A 22,565-nucleotide genomic window follows, 5' to 3' on the forward strand; every position below is an offset into this window, starting at 1 on the left:
TCAGCTGAGGCTTTTAATGTGATGGCTGTAAAGAAGAAAACAAGAAAGAGCTGTAAAGAAGCACAACATCTATCTCTCCTGATCTGTATGTAGTCAGTCTTCACGCCAATTTTAATGTGATGGCCGTTGATATTAGAAATAGAAGAATTCTCTTTTTGTGCAATATTGTGGTCGAATACATAACATTCCGATTTAATTAAGATTATCTTATAAAATGAATTCGTTATTATTAATTTTATATTAATTATTTTAGATTAATTATTTTATCAGATCGGATTATGCTAAATTGATAATCATGTCAATCAAATATTGAAGTCAAATGGAAAAAGGTTATCGGTCAGACTAGTTATGATAGGTGAAAATCTCAAATCTATGGCAACGAGATCGAACCGATCGAGAAATCGCGTGCATGTCAGGCTCGACCACTGTCTTCAATCGAACTCTTACCAACATATTTCTCGTCCAGAACACCAAACTAAGAGTGTTTCCAATCCAGCTCGGCACTACGTTCTGTCTATGCATTGGGTTGAAACAGACATTTTCTCCAATAGCCAAAAACAAAACAAATGATGACAGGATGATTGGTTCTAACTCCAATCCCAAAAGAAGTTTGGAACAGACCATTATATATATTCTGGTAATCCAACACAAATTATTCGTCACAGAAGGACGGGTTCTACTAATTTACAACCTCTGTTTGACACATAGACAGCAAATTTCCTACCATGAATACTCTCTCCGTGGCCTCCTCTATATACGCAGACGACGGATACAAAGTTATGTGCACTTCATCTCCTTTCTGTGAGTCCACGATTGCCGGACAGAAACTGTACATCCTCCCTACCACTTTACGTCCAATGTCAAAGCCTCGGGAGGTACGACGAATGATGGAAATTTTGTGAACGAAATATTTGACATCAAACTGCTGAAAGAAATAGAATCCGCGATAGTGTAAGGTCTCTTCAGCTTTTTTACTAACACAGGCTTCAGCCGCCCTTCTCCTTCCACTCTAGCCATTATCTCCAACCAGCTTTGTGCAGCCTTGGGTTTCTGTTTCCATTCTGGTACCTTTTCCAAGCTCCTGTTGTTGTTCTCGGTAATGTCTCTTTCGAGCTGCAATCGGAATTTGATTACAGTTGCCGATGTGATCTTTGCTTTGGTGAATCGTACGGATGTGTCGGGAGAGACATTGTTGCCGAGCAAGCCCCCAACGAGTTTGTCTAGCATGCTCAACCTCGAACTGACAAAACAAAATGAACAGGATGATATCTGCTTTACACGGCCATTGCTGTAACATTTTGCAGGTAGCAATTCAACAGTATCATCGGTCTTGAATGCAGCTTCGATGTCACCTACAGTGTTATCGTACCCATGAGCCGATACTGATACTGATCCCACGACATGCACTGAGAGATGTGGTACGCAAGAGGAGTAGCCAAGGTGCCAAAACTTATTATTGTGTTCAACATGTGCAGCTAAGCTTCCATTAAGCGAAAGCCCAATATCGTAAGGGTGGCTGAGAGAGACTCCTTGGGCACCCTCTATCTTTATCCTGATGCCAATACCAACAAATATCTGCCTTAAGCCACTATAGGTGATGTTTGACTGCAAAAGAAAAAAAAATTTCATCTTCTTCATAATGTACTAAAATAAGTAGCACTTGGAAAGCAAATGTATCTCTCTCTCTCTCTCTCTCTCTCTCTACATGCACATATACATATACATGTCGGACCAACATATGCACATCAGCTACACTAAAATGTTAAGGCAGGAAAACCATCATGAAGCATGTTTGGCTACAAAACACTATAAACAAAACTAAGTGGATACAGCATTTCTCCTTTTACAAAGTCCAAAAATCCTGCTCAAAATCAGATTTGACATAAGAATGCCCAAGTGAAGAAACTAAAATGAAATGAATAGCAAATTAGCAATGTGTTCTTTCATTTACATGTCAAAGACAATGCAATGTATATGTGCTTAGTTTTGCATTTTTTTTTGAAAGATTTCTCTCCAGTTAAGATCCCACCGTGTTGATCATTCACAGAACTTTTGGATTCAATGTTTAATTCAGTAACCTTCTCGATTGCATATGAATCTAAATGAATGTCAAATTTCTAGAAAGCTCATATTACAAACTCCCTAGAATAGAACCAGCTAAGGAACTTGTGTTTTTTTAACTTTTCGACAAGAAAACTCCAAATAGAAATTACTTCCTCTATCTCTGTGTTTGAACAAATCATAAAAGCAAACAATTATTAGAATATTTGATAGGATGACAACAAGAGTTATGTTCAGTAATTTGCAAATTCTTAACTTGAAAGAAAATCTTCAGTTTTTCAAAAAAAGACACTAGGATCTATATGAAAACAAAAAAATTAATCAATGACAGACAAATTGTGATATTATAATACAACCAATGCTTTTTAAGGTTGATAATGGCCAATTATGATCAGTTGATTTCCCTACTAAGGATATTTCTAATACTAGTTGAGACTTCCAACTTTGTTATTGTTGTTGTTCGGGAGTTCCAATACTAATCCTTACAATAAATTGTTTGAATTGACCAGAAAAACTAGAATATATCCTAATTACCAATTTCCTATCTGGCTTGACTGATCCAGACTAAAATCAACTGATCTTGATCCCTTCTTATCATGCAAAAAAAAGAAAATACCAGAAATGTCCCCTTACATGTCTGTAGCCACATGTGAGGGAGAGGTATTCCATGGGTGCATTTTAAAAAAGCTTACCCCTTAATTGCAGTGTCTTGGGCTTTAAATACCCCATGTGATATCCATTTTCCAAATTTTGACTATTTTGAATTAATAAAGTAAAATCACTGCTAAATGTATATATAATAATATTTGGGAAAGATCACAGACCAAATCTGTTAATGCTTTGTAGATTTTAAAGTGATCATAAGAATATGTTCCATTAATTTCTTAATCATCTTCCTTTTTCTATATTTTTTTTCTTCTAAAAATGTTTGAGCTTTTATATTGTCTTCAACAAAAAGCAGTTCACCAATCTGCTCAGGACAATCCTGATCCAGATTACTATGGCTAGACTTTAAGCTGCGCACAATCTGGTGAACCTCAACAAGGCTACTCATTAAAGTTAACGATAATACATGAGATCATATGCTGGCTAAAAGAAATATCACAAAAAATATATTAATTAAGACACATAAAAAACAAAAATAAAATACGATAAATATTACAGAAGCCTATTTTACAAGGTTTGCTCATATGAGGGTTACAATTAACAATAGGTAATTTCACATAGAAGATTTAGAAGAAGATGATGGAAAATGCTAGTTGCATAACTAGAAAACAAAACCAGAAGGAATTTGATTAAATTTTCATTAACAATATAAGAACCACCAGGTTAAAATATTAGGTAATATTTGAAGTCTTTGACTTCAGTTATGAATGAAAGTCACAATAACACATGTTTCACTCTCAAGTTTGATGAGCAGATCAAGATGCCTGCACAAGTTCATAATGTAATGCTTTCTAAACCTTTAATTTTAATTTCACCAGCCTTCAGTATCCAACAACACAATTCTCACTTGTTTAAGCTACCATTTTAATGGAAGAATTTGGGATTACTTCAACTCTATCTTCCGACTGTTCCGTTTCCCTTTTACTGCTTTTGACCAAATGATATATGGTGATTTGGAACTTCAGATCAATCATTTAAAATGATATGAACATAGAACATCATAAAAGAGTACAGTCCTGGCTAAAACTTGTTGAGCCTACAATCAATAGGCAGGTACAACAGATCGTCATTATTGATGAACAAGTGAACAACACCGATTTGTATTCAAATCACTCTGTAATCAACGACCTCAATCCCAATTAAATCAATCGTACTACAAGAAATGAAGTTACAAACCGTCAGATATGTAAAACTGCGATTCTTAAAAAGAATGGTTAAATTACCACCGCATCACATAATTCAACAATTCGTTCAGACGCATGTTAAATCCGGAACTAAAAATATAAACGTAAAGAACCTTATCCTTATAAATTGCGTCCAGAAAACAAATAAGTGTAAAGAAAAAGCAATAGGGGAAGATAGCTCACAGTGGGCAAATGCAGCGAGATCAGATCAGCATCTCCACCACCGCCGTCAACCCTCAAATCGAGCGGCCCCACCAACTCCAAAGCCCTGACGGCCGGCGTGAGCCCTGCGACCCCATCACCAGCGACCAAGTCCGACCCAGACTCAACAACTGCCCCATCCGCCCTTCTCCACGAGACGGCCTCATCGTAGAACCTCACGATCATGGCCCTCCTGCCGACCCTAACGTGAAACTCATACCTCTGTGACACGCCGACCCTGGCGGTCTTTCCGTCCAAATCGGCGATCCTAACCTCAGCCGCCGGATCCCACCCCTCCTTAGCCGCGAGCGCCCTCACCACCTCCCTCAGGAGCGGTCGAGGGAGCGGGGAATCCGGTGGCGGGGGAGGGAGGAGGGTGAAGGAGGAGTTAAAGGGGAGGGATGCGGTGGAGGAATCGGAGGAACCGGCGGCGAGGAAGAGGAGGAAGACGGCGACGAGAACAGTAGAAGGCATCGCCATTTAATTCCCCCAAATTCGCATTCTTCGATCGATTTGGTCTTCGCGTTGCATATTTAAAGCGACGGCGGTGACGTTAACCGGCCTCCCATATCCTGCTCCGCCACGACACACGACGATGGATATAGAGATCAAAACGGCTCAGAATGCGCCACATAATGACCAGTGCTTACCACCAACTAGTTATAACAGTATTAACAGATCAAGCGCCCTATTCCATCCCGTTATAATGATTTTAACAGACGTTACAACAAATAGCGGATCGGGTACTTGTTGATTAGATCCGAATCCAAACCCGTAATGTAAATGAACCTCGGCAAGACACATGGCAACTTTGTAATGTAGTAATGGATACAGATGGCATATTCCGAAAATATATATTCACTTTTATTTCAAAGAGACAACATAATAAGAAGAGGAATTAAACTAATGTTAAATGAGGATACATGACAATTGTTAATACACTGATTAAAAGACATGGGATGATTTTGCAACATAATAAATGCTTTAATCATTTTAACCTCACGAACTAAAACCGTACCCATAGTAAATAAAAAGAAAACAAATTAATATAAAAACATAGGTAATTCAAGAAATTGAATATAGATAAGCATTAATTTGATTAAGAGATTTTAGAATAATTATATATTATCTTTTATAATTAACTATGATTAGTCCTTATGCTTTAAAAAGCAACATTAGTATTCTTAAAAGTAAAATATTTAATCTCAATTCTTCTTATATTATTAATTTTATCAATAAAAAAATTACACATATTATCATGTGTAAAAAAGATATAAATAAAAAATAAAAAAATATTTTATTATTTTTTAAATTATTATTTTTTGCTTGCAACGTGAGGTTTTTACCGAAATCATTTTCCTCTCTTTCGATTCCTTTTCGTCCTATTATGTTAGGAATAATAGACCAACGATGATGACTCCATGATACTGTAAACTACGAAAGCTCAGTCCACATAAGGGACGATGGCTCCATGATACTATAAACTATGAAAGCTCAGTACGATATAGTAATTACATCTTGTAATATTCTAACATTCAGTAATTAAAGAATTGCTGAGATCTTTTCAATTAGTCTTATTCATAGAGATCTTTTCAATTTGCGAAATCACCATGGAATTGATCTGTTGATACACGTAAGAAAACAAATGGAGATACAAAGGTGACACAGTAAAAAAGATGGTTTCTTGCACTCTCTCATTATTGATCTCTGTTGCTTTGCAGCCACCCTCTCGTGACACAAGATTCAAGAGGTTGAACGAAGGATATTATTGTTCCGACCACTAGCGAAGGGCAACAGCCTTCCCACACCGCAAGGCATTTGCAGGCATGTCATACTCATTGGCGTAGCTTTTCTCCGGAGTCCACACTCTGATGTAGAACTGCTGCCCCAAGTACTGTCTTGCCCACATTGCAGACCTCAGGTTCCACATTCCTTGGTTGTCCAATGACACCAAGATCGCAGACCATCCATTTGGATAAACCTATACGACCATGAAGAGATTTGAGACGCTGCATTCCGAGCTAACAGTAAGATGCATTTACTAACCTGCACAGTGTGTCTGGTGACAGCGTCCACTAGATTGTACCGTCTTCGGAGACGCTCTGTCCATTTTCCAGAGCCATATCTGCATCATTCATGCAGTTGATCGTAAGAAACAGATCCATATTGCCACTGCAAGCTTGCTTTGATCTAATGCAACCAAGCAACGCGATTGAAGAGCTCACCCGACGACCCAGAAGTCGTAGCCATCGAGATGCCATGTCTGCATGGTGTTCTCGGTGTTCTGGAAGATGATCTCGACGAAATCATGGAGGTTGAACCGGACCACCGGCGTGCTAAGAACAGGGGAACCTCCGGCCGGCGGAATCGGAAGGCTGTCCCAAGTGAAGACCCCGGCGATGTTGAAGTCGTCGGCGAGCTTTAAGGGCGTACCGGGCACCACAAAGGAGACGCCATTGATAGCATAGCGCTGCTTCCCACCGATCACGGCTGCTGAATTGGCCAACATGATCGATCTCGACCTGGTTATCTTGCCGTAGTGGTACGAACCTTGCGGATTCGGCCTGGCTGCGCTTGCTGTCAGATTCCACCTTCAGCCAACGAAAACAAAAGATCAGATTAAACGTGGAAGCTGTCACCAAAAACATCGATCATGAGATGGCTAGAACGACTCGTACCTGAATGTTCTAGCTTGCTTCATGGACCAATGCAGCCCGTAGGCCGGACCGCCGGGGATCGGACCGGAAACAGGGGAGTTAGAATTGCTGTAATGGAGGACGGCGGTCGCGGTCAGGACCTTCCGGGTGAACCGGGTGGAGGCGACGATGTAGTAGTCCTTGGGAGCCTGATCAAGCGTGACCAGCACGGACAAGGATTGACCGACATGGATGTCGAGGGAATCGTAGATGTTCTGAAGAGTGTGCGATCCTTCTACTTCCACAAGCTTCATCTTGTGGCCTTGGATCCTGAAGTTGATAGAGGTCGTCATGCCCACATTCGAGATCCTGAAGAGGTAAGTCTTCCCTGCACAATGCACCATGTTTTGCTTAGGAATGTAACGGAGAAGAAACTGCTGATCAGTGAAGCAGAGATACCTTGATCTCCGGCAAAGGCAGTGTACTTTTGTCCATTGATGAGAAGATCATCTGGGAAAGGCAACGAGCTTCCTGAATCCAGAGCTTTCTGCAACACCTGCAACATACAGCGCGAAGACGCATTCAGTGTCACTCTCGGAGAAGCAATGTCTGCAGCTCAGTCTTGTTACCTTATGGCTGGCCCTGTACCAGTCGCCGACGAGCAAGCTGAAATCATCCGCGGGCTTCGCGTACGGCACCGGGATCTGCGGCCTCTGGTACACATTGAGGGAGCCGAAACCACCCGCCGCCCTCTGCATGCCGGTGGAGGGGAAGTAGGTGAACCCGCCAATCTGGTCCTTGGTCTGGAACTTGTACGTGAAGTTGCCACTGGGGAGGATGGGGCAGTTGGTCCCCAGCACTCCATCTTGCCAAGAGTTCTTCCTCTGTTTGATCCCGTTCCTGCACACACATCCCTCTCTAAGGAAACGCAAATCCAGACCAGAAAGAAAGAACAAGCGCCGTCGCTACCATGTCAAGAGCAGTGGCTCGTCGAGCTTGTTGATCACGTCGATGACGATGTTGTCGTTGGTGACGCAGTCGAGGCGAGGTCCAGGGAACTGGCCATTGATGAGGATTCCCTTCGAGACCAAAACCAAGATCACCATCTACTTTCTTCTCTGTAAAGCATGAATCAAACGCAGTCAACGAACAAACCTGCTGCTGAACTCCAAGAGGATAGATAGGCCCATACGTCACAGTCCAGGTGAAGAATCGATAGGGGTCGTCAGCTCCGGCGACGAAGGCTGCGGCCAAGAACACCAAAACTCCACAGACCAGCCTCATCATTCTCAGCGTCGGACGAGGAAAGGAGGAGGAGGATGGAGTGGGTTTATAAGCAGGAAAGCCGTGGCGACAGCTACAAGGATCGAACGCGTTAACGCGTAGCGATGAACGGTGAGTGGTAACTGAGCTGTGAACAAACACAAGTCCGTGAAACGAAGCATAAAAGACTCATATGAATCAAGCTGAGCTCTCGAAGTCCCACCACCTCCTCATCTCCATCTCTGTGACTCGCAGTACGTAGTTAATGGCGAACAGCGTGATCTATGGTTTCCACGGCGTGATGGTCGCGTGTGGGGACGGCTTTGCTAAGTTTCCACCGGGGTTAGCGGACGGCACGGAAACTGAGGCACAGGGAGAGGCGTAGTAATGAGCACGCTTTGTTTGAAGGTGGCGTACAGCCGGGGCTTGCTTGGGCTCGACTTCCTTCTTTCCCAACACAAATAGGAGCGGCTCATCAATTTGTCGCCATTGGAGAGGAGGTGATTTAGGTTGACAGGTAGGCAATGATGATTGCCATCACTTGAGGATTATAATCATGGAATTTGTATGTAAATTACTTCTAAGATTTCTAATTTTTATTTATATTATTCAATTTCTAAGGATGAAATGTGGCTTTTATGACCAACAATATCATAGAATTCAGTAAACTATACCTATTAATAAGAAATCAATATATTTTCGACCTCACAACACTTGTAAAAGAAAATAATAATAATAATAATAATAATAATAATAATAATAATATAAATAATCATAATCGCTACACGAAATTAGATAGGCAAGAGGAAATGATGCCGAGTTTGAAAGGGAACGCCAAGCACTCAGCAAGAAGCAATACCAGTCAGTGCTCACTCGTGTGATACCATGCAGTGTTGATCTGCAAAAGGCGACGTGATCATGCAACGCTTCCTTGGGCTTTACGGAGACTGGAACCTTCGTGGACGCATGTACTCATTGCACTTTCCGGCACGAAGCAAGGAGAAGCGGAGGTGGGCAGCGTGGGGCATGACCTTCTCCGCGGGACCCACGCCGGGACCCCCCCGCCGACCTCTCTCTCTCTCTCTCTCCCTGTCACGGTGATCGGTCCGTGCCGCGACCTCTTCTTCCTTTGATCCCTCAAGACGCTGTCGTCGTCGTCGTCGCCGCCGTGGTTTGCGCTGGAAACGGCAAGGTTTTATTGCTCGGGAAGAAGCCGTTTTGATCTGTTCACGAGTGGTTGTACGTGCCACGAGTGTGGGTCCCACCTGCCGTTTTGGACTCGAGCGGACTTGATCGAGCTGAGATCGGGTCGAGCTTGATTCAGTTACCAGACGTATCAAGAAAGGGTGAGAGGTGCCGGGGCGACCGCGGACGATGAGGACGTTTCCGGCGAGTAGGGCTTCCAGGAGCGCGAGGAGGATGGGCGGAGTGCTGGTGGGAGCAGCGGAATGAACGGTGAGAACTTTCTACTCTCCTCCTCCTTTTCTTCGCTATATTACGTTTTGATGAAGCAAATTTGTCCGATCACGGTTAATTAGGGATTGGAAACAGCATCCGGCACAGAGGATGATGCTTAGAAATTGCATCTTTTCTTGGTAAACGAGTATGATGAGAGGGCCTGGTGGAAATTTCTATGCTTATTATTAAATAGTGATTGCCGAATTCCCCTATAGAGGAGAAACATTGGATATGGTGTAATTCCAATGTAATTCTTGGGTAAGTGTCTTCTTAATGCGTGAAACTGACCATGTTTTGTTGATAACAGTGTGCAATAAGAATATTGCTAAAGCCTGGAAAGCTTGAGGTTGCTTTTGAACTAGCTTCGAATTCAACTTGCGGCATTCTTGACCATTGTCATCATATCCTTTATGGAAAATATAGGAATGAGCTGTGTGTATTGGCAACCTGCAGCCTACAACCTGCACTTAGATGTCTCCCACTGTCAGTAGTCACCATCTTTGGAGCATTGCATCGATTAACATCTAATTTAAAAAAGCCTAATCTATCTAAGACTTCAGCAAGAGACATGGATTATTGGATTGAATTAGCTTAAGTTATGCCTTTACTAGTATGTGGCATCACCAATTCCATTGACTGGTCTGGATCAGCTGATTGTGAATGAATCAATTAGGATCTAATCGAATCTTAGCTGACTTTATGATTCTAAAAAATTCTTCTTATTTTTGTTTTATTTTTATTCTTTTACTTTGCAATTTTCAATTATTTTTAATACAATGTATATTTGACAAATCTGATCTGACCAATTGTGATCCTAATTTTTATTAAGATTTTGGATCTTATATCAAAATCATTAGTTCAATGTCAAATTCCATGTACTCACTTATAGAACTGTCCAATTGTTTTTAGCACGTAAATCTGGCATATTATGCTGTTGTCATTTTTTTCTTACTATCTATGTTCTTGTAACACCTTGTCTGATCACCGAAAAATTATAACGATCTTGCAACGTGAGAAGCTAGCAAAGTATGATTCTGGGCAATAATATCCATATAGTCTTTATGAAGAGGTCTTGTTACTCATTGGTAATCCATATACATTTATGTGGGGAAGATAATTAAACACATACTGGCAAACATGTGAACATCCGGAAGACTTGGTCAAGAAAAGTTTATTTTGAATCCAATATCATAATTGAAAGTCTGGGGAATTAGCTTAAATTTTATATGAAACTTATCAATACCTAGACCTTAAACACCTTATTTCATCAATTTAATTGCAGACAGGTTTGGAGTAAATCCATAAAAGGGGTGGAGAGATCTGATGACAGGGATCACCATATCTGTGCCAGCAACAATAATATATCCATTTTCTTGGATTGTCACTAGGGCGAACAAACAATTTGCTAGTAGTCATTAGAGATCTGACCCATTCAAGCTTTTATCATAAATCCATGAAGTTCCAAAATCTTAAAGAAAAACTCTGTATTTACATTGTAAAAGATTTTGCAAATTAGGCTTGTGATTGTGATTGATTTATTAAATTAGAATAAAAAGTTGAGATTGCTAACAAAGATTTTAGGAGCGATTAATGTAAATCAAGTTAATCTGATGATAGTGGTGTTTATTTAAAATTCACTCTTCTTAGAAAGAAGGGCATTGTTTGTCTTTCCCAAGATGAATGTCTGAGAGATGATGAACAAAAACATTAGCCTTGAAACCCCAATAATCCATTTGGAATTCTATGTCAAACAATAGCCTGAGAGTCTCATTCCTTCAAGAGTAACCTCCCATAGTTCATCCAAAGAAAACAAACTGTTTCACTCCATCAACCCTAGGACCATTTGGTTAAATATCATTCTAATCGACAATGATTTAATGTTTTGAAATATGCCTGAAGATGCCAGGAACGTGAGGTTAAACCTCAGCAATATCAGTATGCAAGCAAGACAATATTTTTATGAAAAAATACAATGAATGTAGCTTTTTCTCTCTCTAGCAGATACAGTTATGTTTGATTACCTTCTTGTACTAGTTATGTTAAGGTATTGCATCTAAAAATTAAAATTGTTTCATTACATTTATCTAAATATATATTGATCTCCTTACTCCAGTTCTCTCCTTGGTAGTGTAGGATCCAAGTTCCTTTTGGAGTTCAAGTTCGTGCAAAGAGTCCACAAGGTTTATTTGTGCCATTTTGTGATTGCTTTAGTGATGTGTAAAAGTTCTGGTCCAACTTCATTTAATAGCTTCCAAGAAACTAACCTGTTGTAGTTGGCAATTTCATTTCTAAATGTTGCCTCTATTTTTCTGCCATTGATAGGGAATATGCGAGGATACATCAACTCAAAGAAGTAATAGCTCTCATATAAGCAACAGGGAAGCCATTTGTTTAGAGGTGAGTTGATGAAAATTTTTTCAAGCCCCTCCTTGCTGGTAGAGGTGCAATTGTTCAGTTGATGTATGGTGCAGATGTTCTAATTCAAAGTCTTGGATGATTTGTTTGTGATGAAATTGTTGTTGTGGATCTGAGTTCTCTCCATGTTTTTGTCTGCTTTCCTGCTTCTTTTCATTGGATGTTAAATGCTATGGAATAACTCGACATGTCTTTCTTGACAATTTAGCCGATGATTCCTTGACAATTTGTCTGCTCTTCCTGCTGCTTGTGGATATCTTTTCTTGTATTTGCAACATTCTTCTCAAAAAAGAAAAGAAAAAAAAAAAGGAAAAAGAATGACCCGTTATGACCTGATTTAAGGTTCGTCTAGATTGAATTTCTGCTTGATGTCTGCTAGAAACTACTTGATTAGATTGAATATCACAGGTTGTAAGGATCTTTGTGGTTGTTCTTAATAGGCAAAAACAATGTAAAAAAATCATAGAATGTATTTTTAGCTGAGGGAGGAATTGATGATGTGGTTACTTGAATGGATTTGCATGCATTATAAATAACACTTTATGGACAGATAATATGCTTCTCTCTTTTCTTTTATACACTATGATCTCAAATCTGGCTGGTATTCGTACTCATGGTTCTGGACTTTGTTAAATTTTAACACCGATATAATTCTTACATTATCTAGAAAATATGAGTTTTTGCACCTGTATTATCTGTTAAATATGTTGTTGGCTGTCCTCTTAACTTGCAGAATCAGGAAATAAAGGGGATGATGAGGGACCTCATCACTACCTTAATATAAAATGCTGGTCATTCTTTGGGCTCACAAAATCTGTGCCTCCTCTTCAAACATCCAGCTAAACCACGTAAATGCAGCAGCATGTGGATTTCCAGCTCCGCGTTTGATCCTGACATGTATCCTCATCAAACCTTCAAGAAGTTGATTAAACTTGATGCCAATTACTACAAACATATGAGAATGTGGTAACCAACCACCACAATCTCATGCCACCTTTTTACAGAATCTTTCGATAGTCCAGTCCAATATCTCTCTTTAAATAATGGGCAGTGGTTCAAAGGCATTTGAGACATACATGATTTAGATCTTTTTCACATTTTCCTATAGATCTTAGCTTTAGATTCTTGCTGCGTTCGGTCCATTTGTTCATGTTGACATGATAGTTCCGACCATGAAATGCATCTTTTGGACCTGACCTTAATTCGAAATCAACCAGAGATCTTGATGTTTCATTTATCTGATTCTTCCAGATCGATGATGCTAGGATTTGACAGAGAAGGGAGCATGCAGATTCCGTTCCACGTGAAGTGGGTCCTGAATGGAATCCATCGGAGTGGTTGATTGAGATGGAGGAGTTATTAGAGACCCTCAAACAAGGTTCAATAAGTTTTCCTCGTCTTTGTCCTGGTGAAGCCCACCACTTCTTCCGAGAGGAAAACACCAAACCATGTCTCGATCAAGATGGGTAAGTTGAGCCACACAGCCAGTGAAAGGACATGAATGCTAATTTGGTTGGGTGCAATTAGCATGACCATGGACGGTTGATAAGGGGTGTTGAAGCTGCTGCTGCTGAGCCATTGCACCATGTGAATTCCATGGCACAAAAGGGACGGAAACTCGCTGTCAAATCTCATCAATTTAAGATGGTGACATGTAAGTAATTTGATAGATCTTTATATACTCGTTATCACCACGATGGAATAAAAAAGAAAAACTTGGGAAACATTAGGATTAAAAAAGCTCAATGATTTTAGAACAAAAAACATATCGCAGGTGTTTGATGATCATGTACAGGTGGGTGGAGGATGGGAAGATTCTGGAAACCACAAGGGACAGAAGTCAGTGGAGATGTGCACTGTGGATAACGTTGTCTCTGGGTTATCACACAATTGATTGTGCCTTGCTTTCTCCAAAAGCCAAACAGTGCTTCAGAAGTCAAAGGTGAAAGTCATACAGTAACTCCACTGTCATATAGCTTGTCTTTTGATATATATGCTTGTATGGTTTATTTAAGAATGATATTCTCTTCTTTTTCCTCGGTCCTCTACCATGAGTTTCTGGTCTATACAGGTTTATTTTATTAATCTACTTGTTTCTAACATGGAAAATTAATTACCAACTGGAAACTGTTATTAGGCTGAAAGTTTGATTCTCCTTGTGAAGAAGAATTGGATAGTGCTATTGGCTGGGATCTGTTTTTTACTTCTATTCACTGCTAGGGTATGTTATAAAGATGTTATATCTTTTTGTGTTTCCATGAATTTTAAGTGGAAAGAATGATTTATTCTTTCATTATGTTAATGCATGCTTATTAACATTCTTCTCAGAGCCTTGGGATCACTCAACTTGCATACAGTTGTTAAACCAATGAAGTAATAATGAGACAGTTTCTTGGGGTGGTTTCATTAGTAAATTTGCTAAAAGGATGATTTGTATGTGTCAAAAATCATGTAGATTAGATTTTTGATATGGAACTTCTACATTTTGTTGAAGACTAAGTTTATTTGATGAATGACATAGGAAAAGGCCTTCGATTTACTGATGACTTGGTAGAAAGTGGTATCTAGTGCTGAGTACTATTCATAGAGAAAGGTGTTGAACAGTGGATGATAGATATATGCGCAGCACTAATAGGCCTGTGGCTACAAGCCATGAATGGTCATGAGGTCCATGACCAAGAGTGACGTTGACCATGGAGGAAAGTGATATTGAGCATGGCAGGGCACACTCAACATGTTTATCAACATGAAAGAGGTGGATCGACCATGTTTCTAAACTTGTCTTCGTGTTCTTCTTTCTTTGGTTAAATTTTGCAGACAGGATAACATAGGATGAGTGATTAAAGTAGTCTCTCCATTTACAGCTACCCTTTTTGTGGATCCAAGAAGAACCTAACCCGAGATTTGAAAGTTCCTTGCATAGATAGATTTCTAGGTTAAAATTACTCAGGAGGGCTTCTTTGTTCTGTGTGCTTTGATTGGATGGTCAGTATCCTGGATCCCTCTTCTTCTTTTAACAAGTTTCCTTTGAATTAATATCTCAGTAGTATCCTGAATCAGTGCCTCTTCCTTCAAAATAAAGAGCTTCATCAGCATATTATATAGGAAGACACTGATGAAGATTTTGTAAAATATGACTGAGGGGTTCATCTTCTGTGATTACATTCCTCACTTCAGAATGAAAGTAGAACACTTAATCCACTGGAGAAAGTGAGGGTTTGGATATATCTGATGACAGATTTGGATTCTTGTTGTGCAATTGATTCCATGGTCCCTGCAAGACATATGTATGTAAATCCTTCAGCTTTTAAGCTTTTGGAGTAATAGTAGCATGCCCTGGTGACCAGCTACTGCTACTCCCACTTCAAAAGCCTGTCAATAAAAGCTAATGGTAAAGTTGTTTGGGAATGATTGCACTCTATAACCAGCAGAGGCCATTTCGCACAAGTGGAGGTATCAGTTTCATAATATACATCCAGTTTTTTAAGGATTACTAGATCCCATCTCTGCCTCCATTAATATATATATATATATATATATATATATATATATATATATATATATATATATATATATATATATAGTAATCATAATCTAGCAAGCCAGGGATAGACTTTTTTTTCTAAGACTCAATTATCATGGAATCTCCCTGAGAATACTGACAGTAGTTTGTGGACAGAGTCCCTTTTTCCTTTAAGCTGGCATGGTGGGATGGTCAGATTCCTTAACCCACATCTAACTCTCCCTTGCTTGCCTTAGAATCTAATGGTCTGAGAGATGATTAGGATGTCCATAATGCTGTAGGATTCCCTCTTAGTGGGAAGCCAACCATGACATCTTCAACAAGACAACCTCCTTTAATCATGTCCTTATCTTCTTGGACAGCTTTAATATTCTTCTTTGGATGAGGGGAACCAGAACAAAGAACCCCGGGCAATTGATGGAATGACATCAACCTTTCCCTTTAATTATCCATATTCTGTAGATGAGGAGACTAGCAGAAAGGATTCCTCCCATTTCCTTGTCACATCATGATGCTCCAAAGTTGACCTCACAACAACCAATAAAAATGCTTGGGAAAAGAAAATGCCACTTGGTTGTGTTAGATAAATAATCTTTTACACAGATCTCTATTTAGTCACCACAATCGTATGTTTAAGTAGAAGAATTAGTTTGCTACTACTGTCCACCCTATTAGCCTAATACACCCAAATAATGGAGGCTAGAAAATATTATCTCCATTCTTCCTTCTCTAGCCTTGGTTGTTGTTACTTGTTAGGGTCATTAACAATGTTATCCACTTGAAACAAAATGTGTGGTCAGCTGAATTTTTTGAACGGACAATTATCTGATTTATAATATTTTGGATTCTAATTGGATTCTCATGAGCTGAACGTGGTTGACATTTGCTGGTCACAGGCACTTGAAGCTAATCTCATGTTGATCCTATTTGAAAGAATCAGTCCAAGGCAAGATTGAGATCCCATTGTAATTAATACTTGTGACTACCTATCTGTATGTCGAGCAATCTTTGTCTGCTTTATTCATTTACATTTTTTATTTATTTATCTGAATATTTTAGTGATAGTTAAGGAATGAATTTTTTTTTTCCTGTCGGTGGGTTATTATGTTTCGTGGCCGAAGCTTTTTATCCCATCAAAATTTTCATCATACGTGGCATGCGGGTGAGCTCACGTTAGTCTCACCTGTGGGGTCCACAGTCAGGCTTGTGAGAGGAGGATGTTTCGACACGTGTACGTAGACTCTAATCACCGATGAACTGTTTCACGGTAGGATAAAAAAATATATATATATATCACCCAAATGGGGAACAGAGGACGCAGCAACGACCTCAGCCACGGTGGGTCCGGCAAAAAGGTCCGTGAGAGAATCCCGGGGTTCCAATTCGCGGGGTCCCGAGTAATAGAATAAAGGAGTCATGGGCGCGTGTTACGATCGGACCCTTTCTCCGCTCCGAAGCACGATTCCGTGCTGGTACTTCTCGTGACCCGACTTGAGTCACGGCATGGGTACGTACGGTGCCGGCGGGCGTTGAGAGAGCCGTCGTACTATCGTGGCTCGACTCGCGGTCTCAGTCGGCAGCGACGCGGTGGCCTCGCCGCGCGATGCCGCTCCCCAACGCGGCGAACCGAGTCGAGTGGGCCGCGTCATCCTCCACCACGCGGCTGACCCCACCCACCCACTCGTGCTTTATTCCTTCCCCTCCCCCCCCCGTTTTTCCTAAATATACATCTTTTTCCAAAAGCTAAAATCCTGCAAGATAAAGGAAAAAAAAGAAAAAAATAACTAAAAATTATAATTGATAAAAGAAAAATATATTGAAGAGTATAATTTATGGGGAAATTAAAATTATACTATATATATATATATCTATAACTCAATAAGGGATAAAAATACTTGTAAGGTGGAAGTAGTGAGAGCTTCTTTGAGCCAACTTTCCAAAAGGTGAAACTGGAAACCGAGGTATAAACTTGATCATAACACCAAGGACTTTTAATGAGTCAAAACAACAACAGTAGTAGGGTCACTCACACTATGTTTCCTTTTCGCTCAAAAGTTGAACGTTCATGGAAGTAGCAACATGATGACGGTCCTGAGAACTGCTCCACCACCCACTTGTTCCTCCAACACACACACACTAAAGCCATGGAAATGGAGGAGAGGAGAGGAGAGTTTTTAGTTGTTCTTGGCCAGCATAGCGAGTGCACAGTGTCCACCTTCTCTTGCTCGTCTAGGTTTTGGGTCCAACCTATCTATCTTATGTAGGTCAGATAAAAGATGTTGTGCTCACATGCAAACCTAAAAATGGTGGTCCAATCTCAAAGCCTTTCGTTTTCTACCATCGATGTGCATGAGAACACCACATGCATCACTTGGCTTTTGTCGAGGTTGACTACAGTCTACTACTAAAGGTAGAGAGAGCATGAAGGAGAGAGGCAAGAAAATAATAATAAAAACGTTCAAGTCAATCGAAGACACCATGGGAGGAGATTAAGGGTGGGTTTCTTCCACCTCTTCCAATGGAAGAGAGGTCCCTTCCAAGGACCACACACCCTCATTTTACTACTAGTACAAATATGTACATGGCACCTTTTGGTTGAAGCGGAACTCATAGCCTTTTGTCCTTCACACAAACAATAAAAGAAAAACAAAAACAATATCACACATGAATATTGTTTTGCTCTAAAAATTATTATTGTTGTCAAACATATATTGTGGCTAAGAACTAATAATGTTCTAATAAAATTTATTTTACTAAATTTTATTGTTAATGTTCTACTCACTAATAATGTCTAGCATCTGATAGTATGTTCTTTAAAGTTATCATCATCCTTTTATCTACTTAGTTCAACTATATAGTCCATAATATTTCAAGGTTTATGTGCAATAATTCATGACATCAAACATATATATATATATATATATATATATATATATATATATATATATATATATATATATATATATATATATATATATATATATATATATATTATTTATTTATTTATATATATGTATATGTATGTATATGTATATGTATATATATATGTATAGATATATATATGTATATATGTATATGTATATATATATACATATACATATATATATATATATATATACATATACATATATATATATATGTATATATATATACATATATATATATACATATACATATATATATACATATATATATATATATACATATACATATATATATATACATATATATATATATATACATATATATACATATATATATATATACATATATATATATATACATATATATATATATATACATATATATATATATATATACATATATATATATATATATACATATATATATATATATACATATATATATATATACATATATATATATATATATACATATATATATATATATATATATACATATATATATATATATATACATATATATATATATATATATATATATATATATATATGTGATACTTTCCATTGCACTTAATTGTGTGGATTTAGCCCATGGTTTTAGTTTTCCAATGCGGAATTGGAGTTGAAATCACTCGCGTAACACTTGGAAATTTATATTATAATTAATTGAAGAGGAGTCATTGAAGAAAAATGAAATGAATAAAATATACCGTTAAAAAGTGACAAAAAAAAGGGGCCAAAATAGTTGGAAAGAGTCTAACTCGGCGAGTCGAACCGCCGCGTCAAGAAGCGGAATCGCCACTTGGGTATCGGTGTCGGTTCTCGAGAGAACGCGTTTCACACGTGACGACTCGAGCCCGACACTTGTTTTCGGTCGTTTTTGCCCCCCGCCTTCCTTCTCACGTCGCCGGTTCAATTGAACCGGACCGCTCTCCCTCTCCTCGTCCTCTCCTCCTCCCTCCTGCGTGTCGTACGTATAAAATGGACGTGCCCCCCTTCTCATCTGCAACGGCGCGAGAGATCGGGAGGGAGCTGGTGGAGCTGGAGATGGGATCTGCGGCGGCGGAGTTCGGTTTGGACTTTAAGCTCTGCGCCATGAGGACCGTCGGTGGCTTTCTAAAAGAGGCGGCGGCGGCGGTTCAGAGCAGCGATGGTGGGGTCGCGAAGTTGGAGAACTCCGTGAGGAGCTTGGAGGAGGAGCGGAGAAAGATCGAGGCCTTTAAGCGCGAGCTCCCCCTCTGCATGCTTCTCCTCACCGACGGTGGAGATTTTTTTTTTTTTTTTTTTTCAAATTTGGGGATTTTTTTTCCAATTTTTATGGTAAAAAAAATCGAATTTTTATGTTAATTATGCGAATTTTTCCTTGGGTTTTAGTGATCGAAGGGTTGAAGAAGGAGCTTGAGAGGTGCCGGGGCGATAGATTCGTGCATGTCTTCCAAGAGCTAATGCCCATCAGGAGTAGGTGCGAAGAGGAGGGTGGGGCGAAGCTGGAAGTCGACTGCAAGGATAAGAAGAAATGGATGAGCTCCGCTCAGCTGTGGAGCGATTATTCTAGCGACGACAACAGGAACGATGATGACCAGAGCGTGGCGGATGAGGTACAAAGGCGGAATTTTGTACGTTATTTTCTTGGATTGCGAAGCATCTTTCTCATATTTCCATGTTTCTCCTCCTTTGTGGCAGAGAGATGGAGGACCAGATGGCCAGGAGGAGGAGGAGGAGAACTTGTGCTTAGAATCCAAGAGTGGCGCCGACACGTTTGTGCCATTTAAGGGCATGGCGGCGCTTGTGATGAGCTCAAAGCAGGAGGTGACTCCCACGGCGGTGCTGTCCGATCTCTCCTTGCGTTCACCTGCCGTCGGGAGCGCCTCTTTCCCCGTTTCTGTCGTCGCTGGGAACCATCCTGGCAGCGGCTCGGTCTCTAAGTGCGTTGGTCGAGCGCCGCCGTCGACGGCAGGTGCCCACCTTAGCTTGCAGCTCCAGCAACAGAGGAAGGCGAGGCGGTGCTGGTCTCCAGAGCTACACCGCCGGTTCGTATTCGCTCTCCAGCAGCTCGGTGGCGCTCAAGGTCAGATTGGCTTCTTCTCGTATCTCAAATACGTAGAATTGGATTCGATGATTCAACGGAAGGGAAAAACATCCAATTTTTTCGTTCCACAATGGATTTTGTCGTAGGTAGAGAGGGGAAAATGGAAGCGGATATCTGAAATCGATCACTTAATCTGTTCCAAATACTATGTAGTGAGAATTCTATCTCGATAAACCTTTTTCTTTATGCAGTGGCAACTCCAAAGCAGATCAGAGAACTGATGAAGGTGGATGGTCTCACCAACGATGAAGTGAAGAGCCATCTGCAGGTGGCTTCATGGCTTTCTAACTCTCAATTTCCATCGGTCTACTCCTGTTTGGTCTGCACTGACATGGTGTTCTCGATCTCCATTACAGAAATACCGATTGCACACTCGAAAGATGCCTAATGCTTCACCTCCTGCTAGCCGACCGGTTGTGGTTTTGGGAGGCTTGTGGGTTCCTCCTGAGAACCACACCGCACCACCACAGAAGAGTGTTTCCCAGTCTGGCTCTCCTCAGAGCCCTCTTCAGTTGGCCGATGCCCGCCGAGCCATCTCTCCGACCGCTGGAGATAGCTGTGAGGAAGAAGGTGGGAAGTCAGAGTGCCACAACTGGAGATGAGGAGAATTTGCTGCTGGACTCAGTAAACAAGAAAGCAGCTTGTGAGATCGGAGAAGAATAATATGAAAGAGAGGCTTTTAGGAGCATTGTGAAGAGACTGACATAGTACTTCCCATGTATAGAGATGTGGAGAGTTTTGTGGATACAGTACATGGCAAGATCTGATCGGATTGGAGCAGAGTCAATAGTAGCTTTTGCTGGTTAGAGAAGACTCTCGAGTGCTCCTCATATGAGATTTTAAGCAGGTTTTCCTACATTATTAGTATCTCAATTTTCCTGTAAGTTTTAGTCCCCATAATATCGGTCTGCTGGTTTTCGACAAGATTGGATCTTGAAGCATTGCCAAAACTTTGTCTGCTGCTATTTGGTAATCTTCATGGAAGATGAGGCAGGAGAAAAGGTGTAGCTGTTAATTGCATCTGCTGCTGAGCTAATAGTTCCATATCAATCCTTTTTTGTCTCTTCATGAAGCCAGATTTTTCTTGTGATTAACCGAAAACATATAGTTCAAATCATCCTGCAACACTCAGTGCTCACTCTCAATGAATTCATATGGCTTCAGGTGATGCCTTCAGGCCAGTCCTTTGTCTGCCACATCTTCTTTGTGTGCTGCAAAGCAGCCTTGGTCTGTCAGCACCAGCAATTTAGCTTCTCTCTTCCAAGTAGAACATATTGCTGCCATCCATCAGAGCTTTCTGTTGCTTCTGATCTCAAGGTTTTCTACATCCAGCATTTCTGTGAGCAGCACAGAAGAGACATTCCACTGCATTTGGGCATGAGATAAAGCCAAAGCATCAAGAATCATTTCAGGCACAGTAGGGCCAGTTGTGGCATCGAGGATCATTTCATCATGCATCTGCTTGACTGACAGAGTGCATCCTCTCATGGATTCTACTCACTGCTTGCTAGTAGCATGCCATTGCTATTTCACATGATGTCCCCAGCTGCCTTCTGAGACTCTTCCCCCCACTGCTCTATTTCTGAGAGATGCTGTCTTCCTCAGTGTCTAAAGAGGTTTGTACAAAGGAGAGATTAAGACCCAAATGCATAACCTGCAGATTCCATCCTTCTCTCAGTTACTCTGAACCTGTGAAGTTGCCCAATTTGCAATGCTTTGTTCTATCTTGCTTCTGCCATTTCGATGTTTGCACCTTAAAAGACCAACGATGATAGTCTGCCAATGCGTTCGCAAGAACTCAAGGGTAGACGATTGCATGATTTAGGCAAAATCAACTAAATCCACGATATGATTGATTGCGGGAGATCGAACATGACAGATTCTTTGGTTCGCAAGAACTGCCATCTGATACAGCTCTGTTATTCCACAACATAGTGGTATTCCTATTGGATTAGATGTTGAAAGATGCCAATTCTTCAACTGGCCATTAGTGTCTGTGGTCATGTAAAAGTTCATGGAGGTCTCTTCACAAGAACAAGACTAAAGAGACTCTCTTAGGAGACAATGTCTCCATCTAATTATCCTTCATCATTGCAATGTTATATATAGCCATCAAAATGAACATAGCTACCCTTTGCTTAATCC

General features: G+C 40.3%; 3 protein-coding genes and 1 long non-coding RNA gene across 7 annotated transcripts; 2 read left to right on the top strand and 2 right to left on the bottom strand.

Annotated features, from left to right (window-relative positions):
* Positions 1–581: 581 nt before the first annotated feature.
* Positions 582–4,633, bottom strand: LOC135639493 (protein TUNICAMYCIN INDUCED 1-like). The gene is made up of 2 exons (XM_065153257.1): positions 4,095–4,633; positions 582–1,605 (listed from the first exon to the last, which is right to left on the bottom strand). Exons 1-2 carry the CDS (start codon positions 4,590–4,592, stop codon positions 841–843), a joined length of 1,263 nt encoding a protein of 420 aa, XP_065009329.1. The 5' UTR covers positions 4,593–4,633; the 3' UTR covers positions 582–840.
* A 1,075-nt stretch (positions 4,634–5,708) lies between these two features.
* Positions 5,709–8,184, bottom strand: LOC103990115 (L-ascorbate oxidase homolog). Its single transcript, XM_018826885.2, has 8 exons — positions 7,904–8,184; positions 7,718–7,827; positions 7,378–7,648; positions 7,208–7,304; positions 6,791–7,136; positions 6,338–6,703; positions 6,159–6,237; positions 5,709–6,093 (listed from the first exon to the last, which is right to left on the bottom strand). Exons 1-8 carry the CDS (start codon positions 8,033–8,035, stop codon positions 5,893–5,895), a joined length of 1,602 nt encoding a protein of 533 aa, XP_018682430.2. The 5' UTR covers positions 8,036–8,184; the 3' UTR covers positions 5,709–5,892.
* A 767-nt stretch (positions 8,185–8,951) lies between these two features.
* Positions 8,952–14,038, top strand: LOC135639602 (uncharacterized). Of its 4 annotated transcripts, none has more exons than XR_010496992.1 (6): positions 8,952–9,466; positions 11,603–11,649; positions 11,792–11,866; positions 12,618–12,781; positions 13,102–13,538; positions 13,659–14,038. It is a non-coding gene; the product is annotated as an uncharacterized LOC135639602 (long non-coding RNA). The 4 variants fall into 4 exon arrangements; XR_010496991.1 differs by having other exon boundaries at positions 8,953–9,466; positions 13,680–14,038; XR_010496993.1 differs by having other exon boundaries at positions 8,953–9,466; positions 13,136–13,538; positions 13,680–14,038.
* A 5,233-nt stretch (positions 14,039–19,271) lies between these two features.
* LOC135639998 (transcription factor NIGTH1-like) lies at positions 19,272–21,373 on the top strand. The gene is made up of 5 exons (XM_065154068.1): positions 19,272–19,592; positions 19,706–19,929; positions 20,015–20,399; positions 20,612–20,688; positions 20,777–21,373. The coding sequence occupies exons 1-5, from the start codon at positions 19,313–19,315 to the stop codon at positions 21,020–21,022; spliced, it is 1,212 nt and encodes a 403-aa protein (XP_065010140.1). The 5' UTR covers positions 19,272–19,312; the 3' UTR covers positions 21,023–21,373.
* The last annotated feature ends 1,192 nt before the right edge of the window (positions 21,374–22,565 follow it).

Source organism: Musa acuminata, chromosome BXJ3-6, assembly GCF_036884655.1.
Source record: "Musa acuminata AAA Group cultivar baxijiao chromosome BXJ3-6, Cavendish_Baxijiao_AAA, whole genome shotgun sequence".
Classification (NCBI taxonomy): domain Eukaryota; kingdom Viridiplantae; phylum Streptophyta; class Magnoliopsida; order Zingiberales; family Musaceae; genus Musa; species Musa acuminata.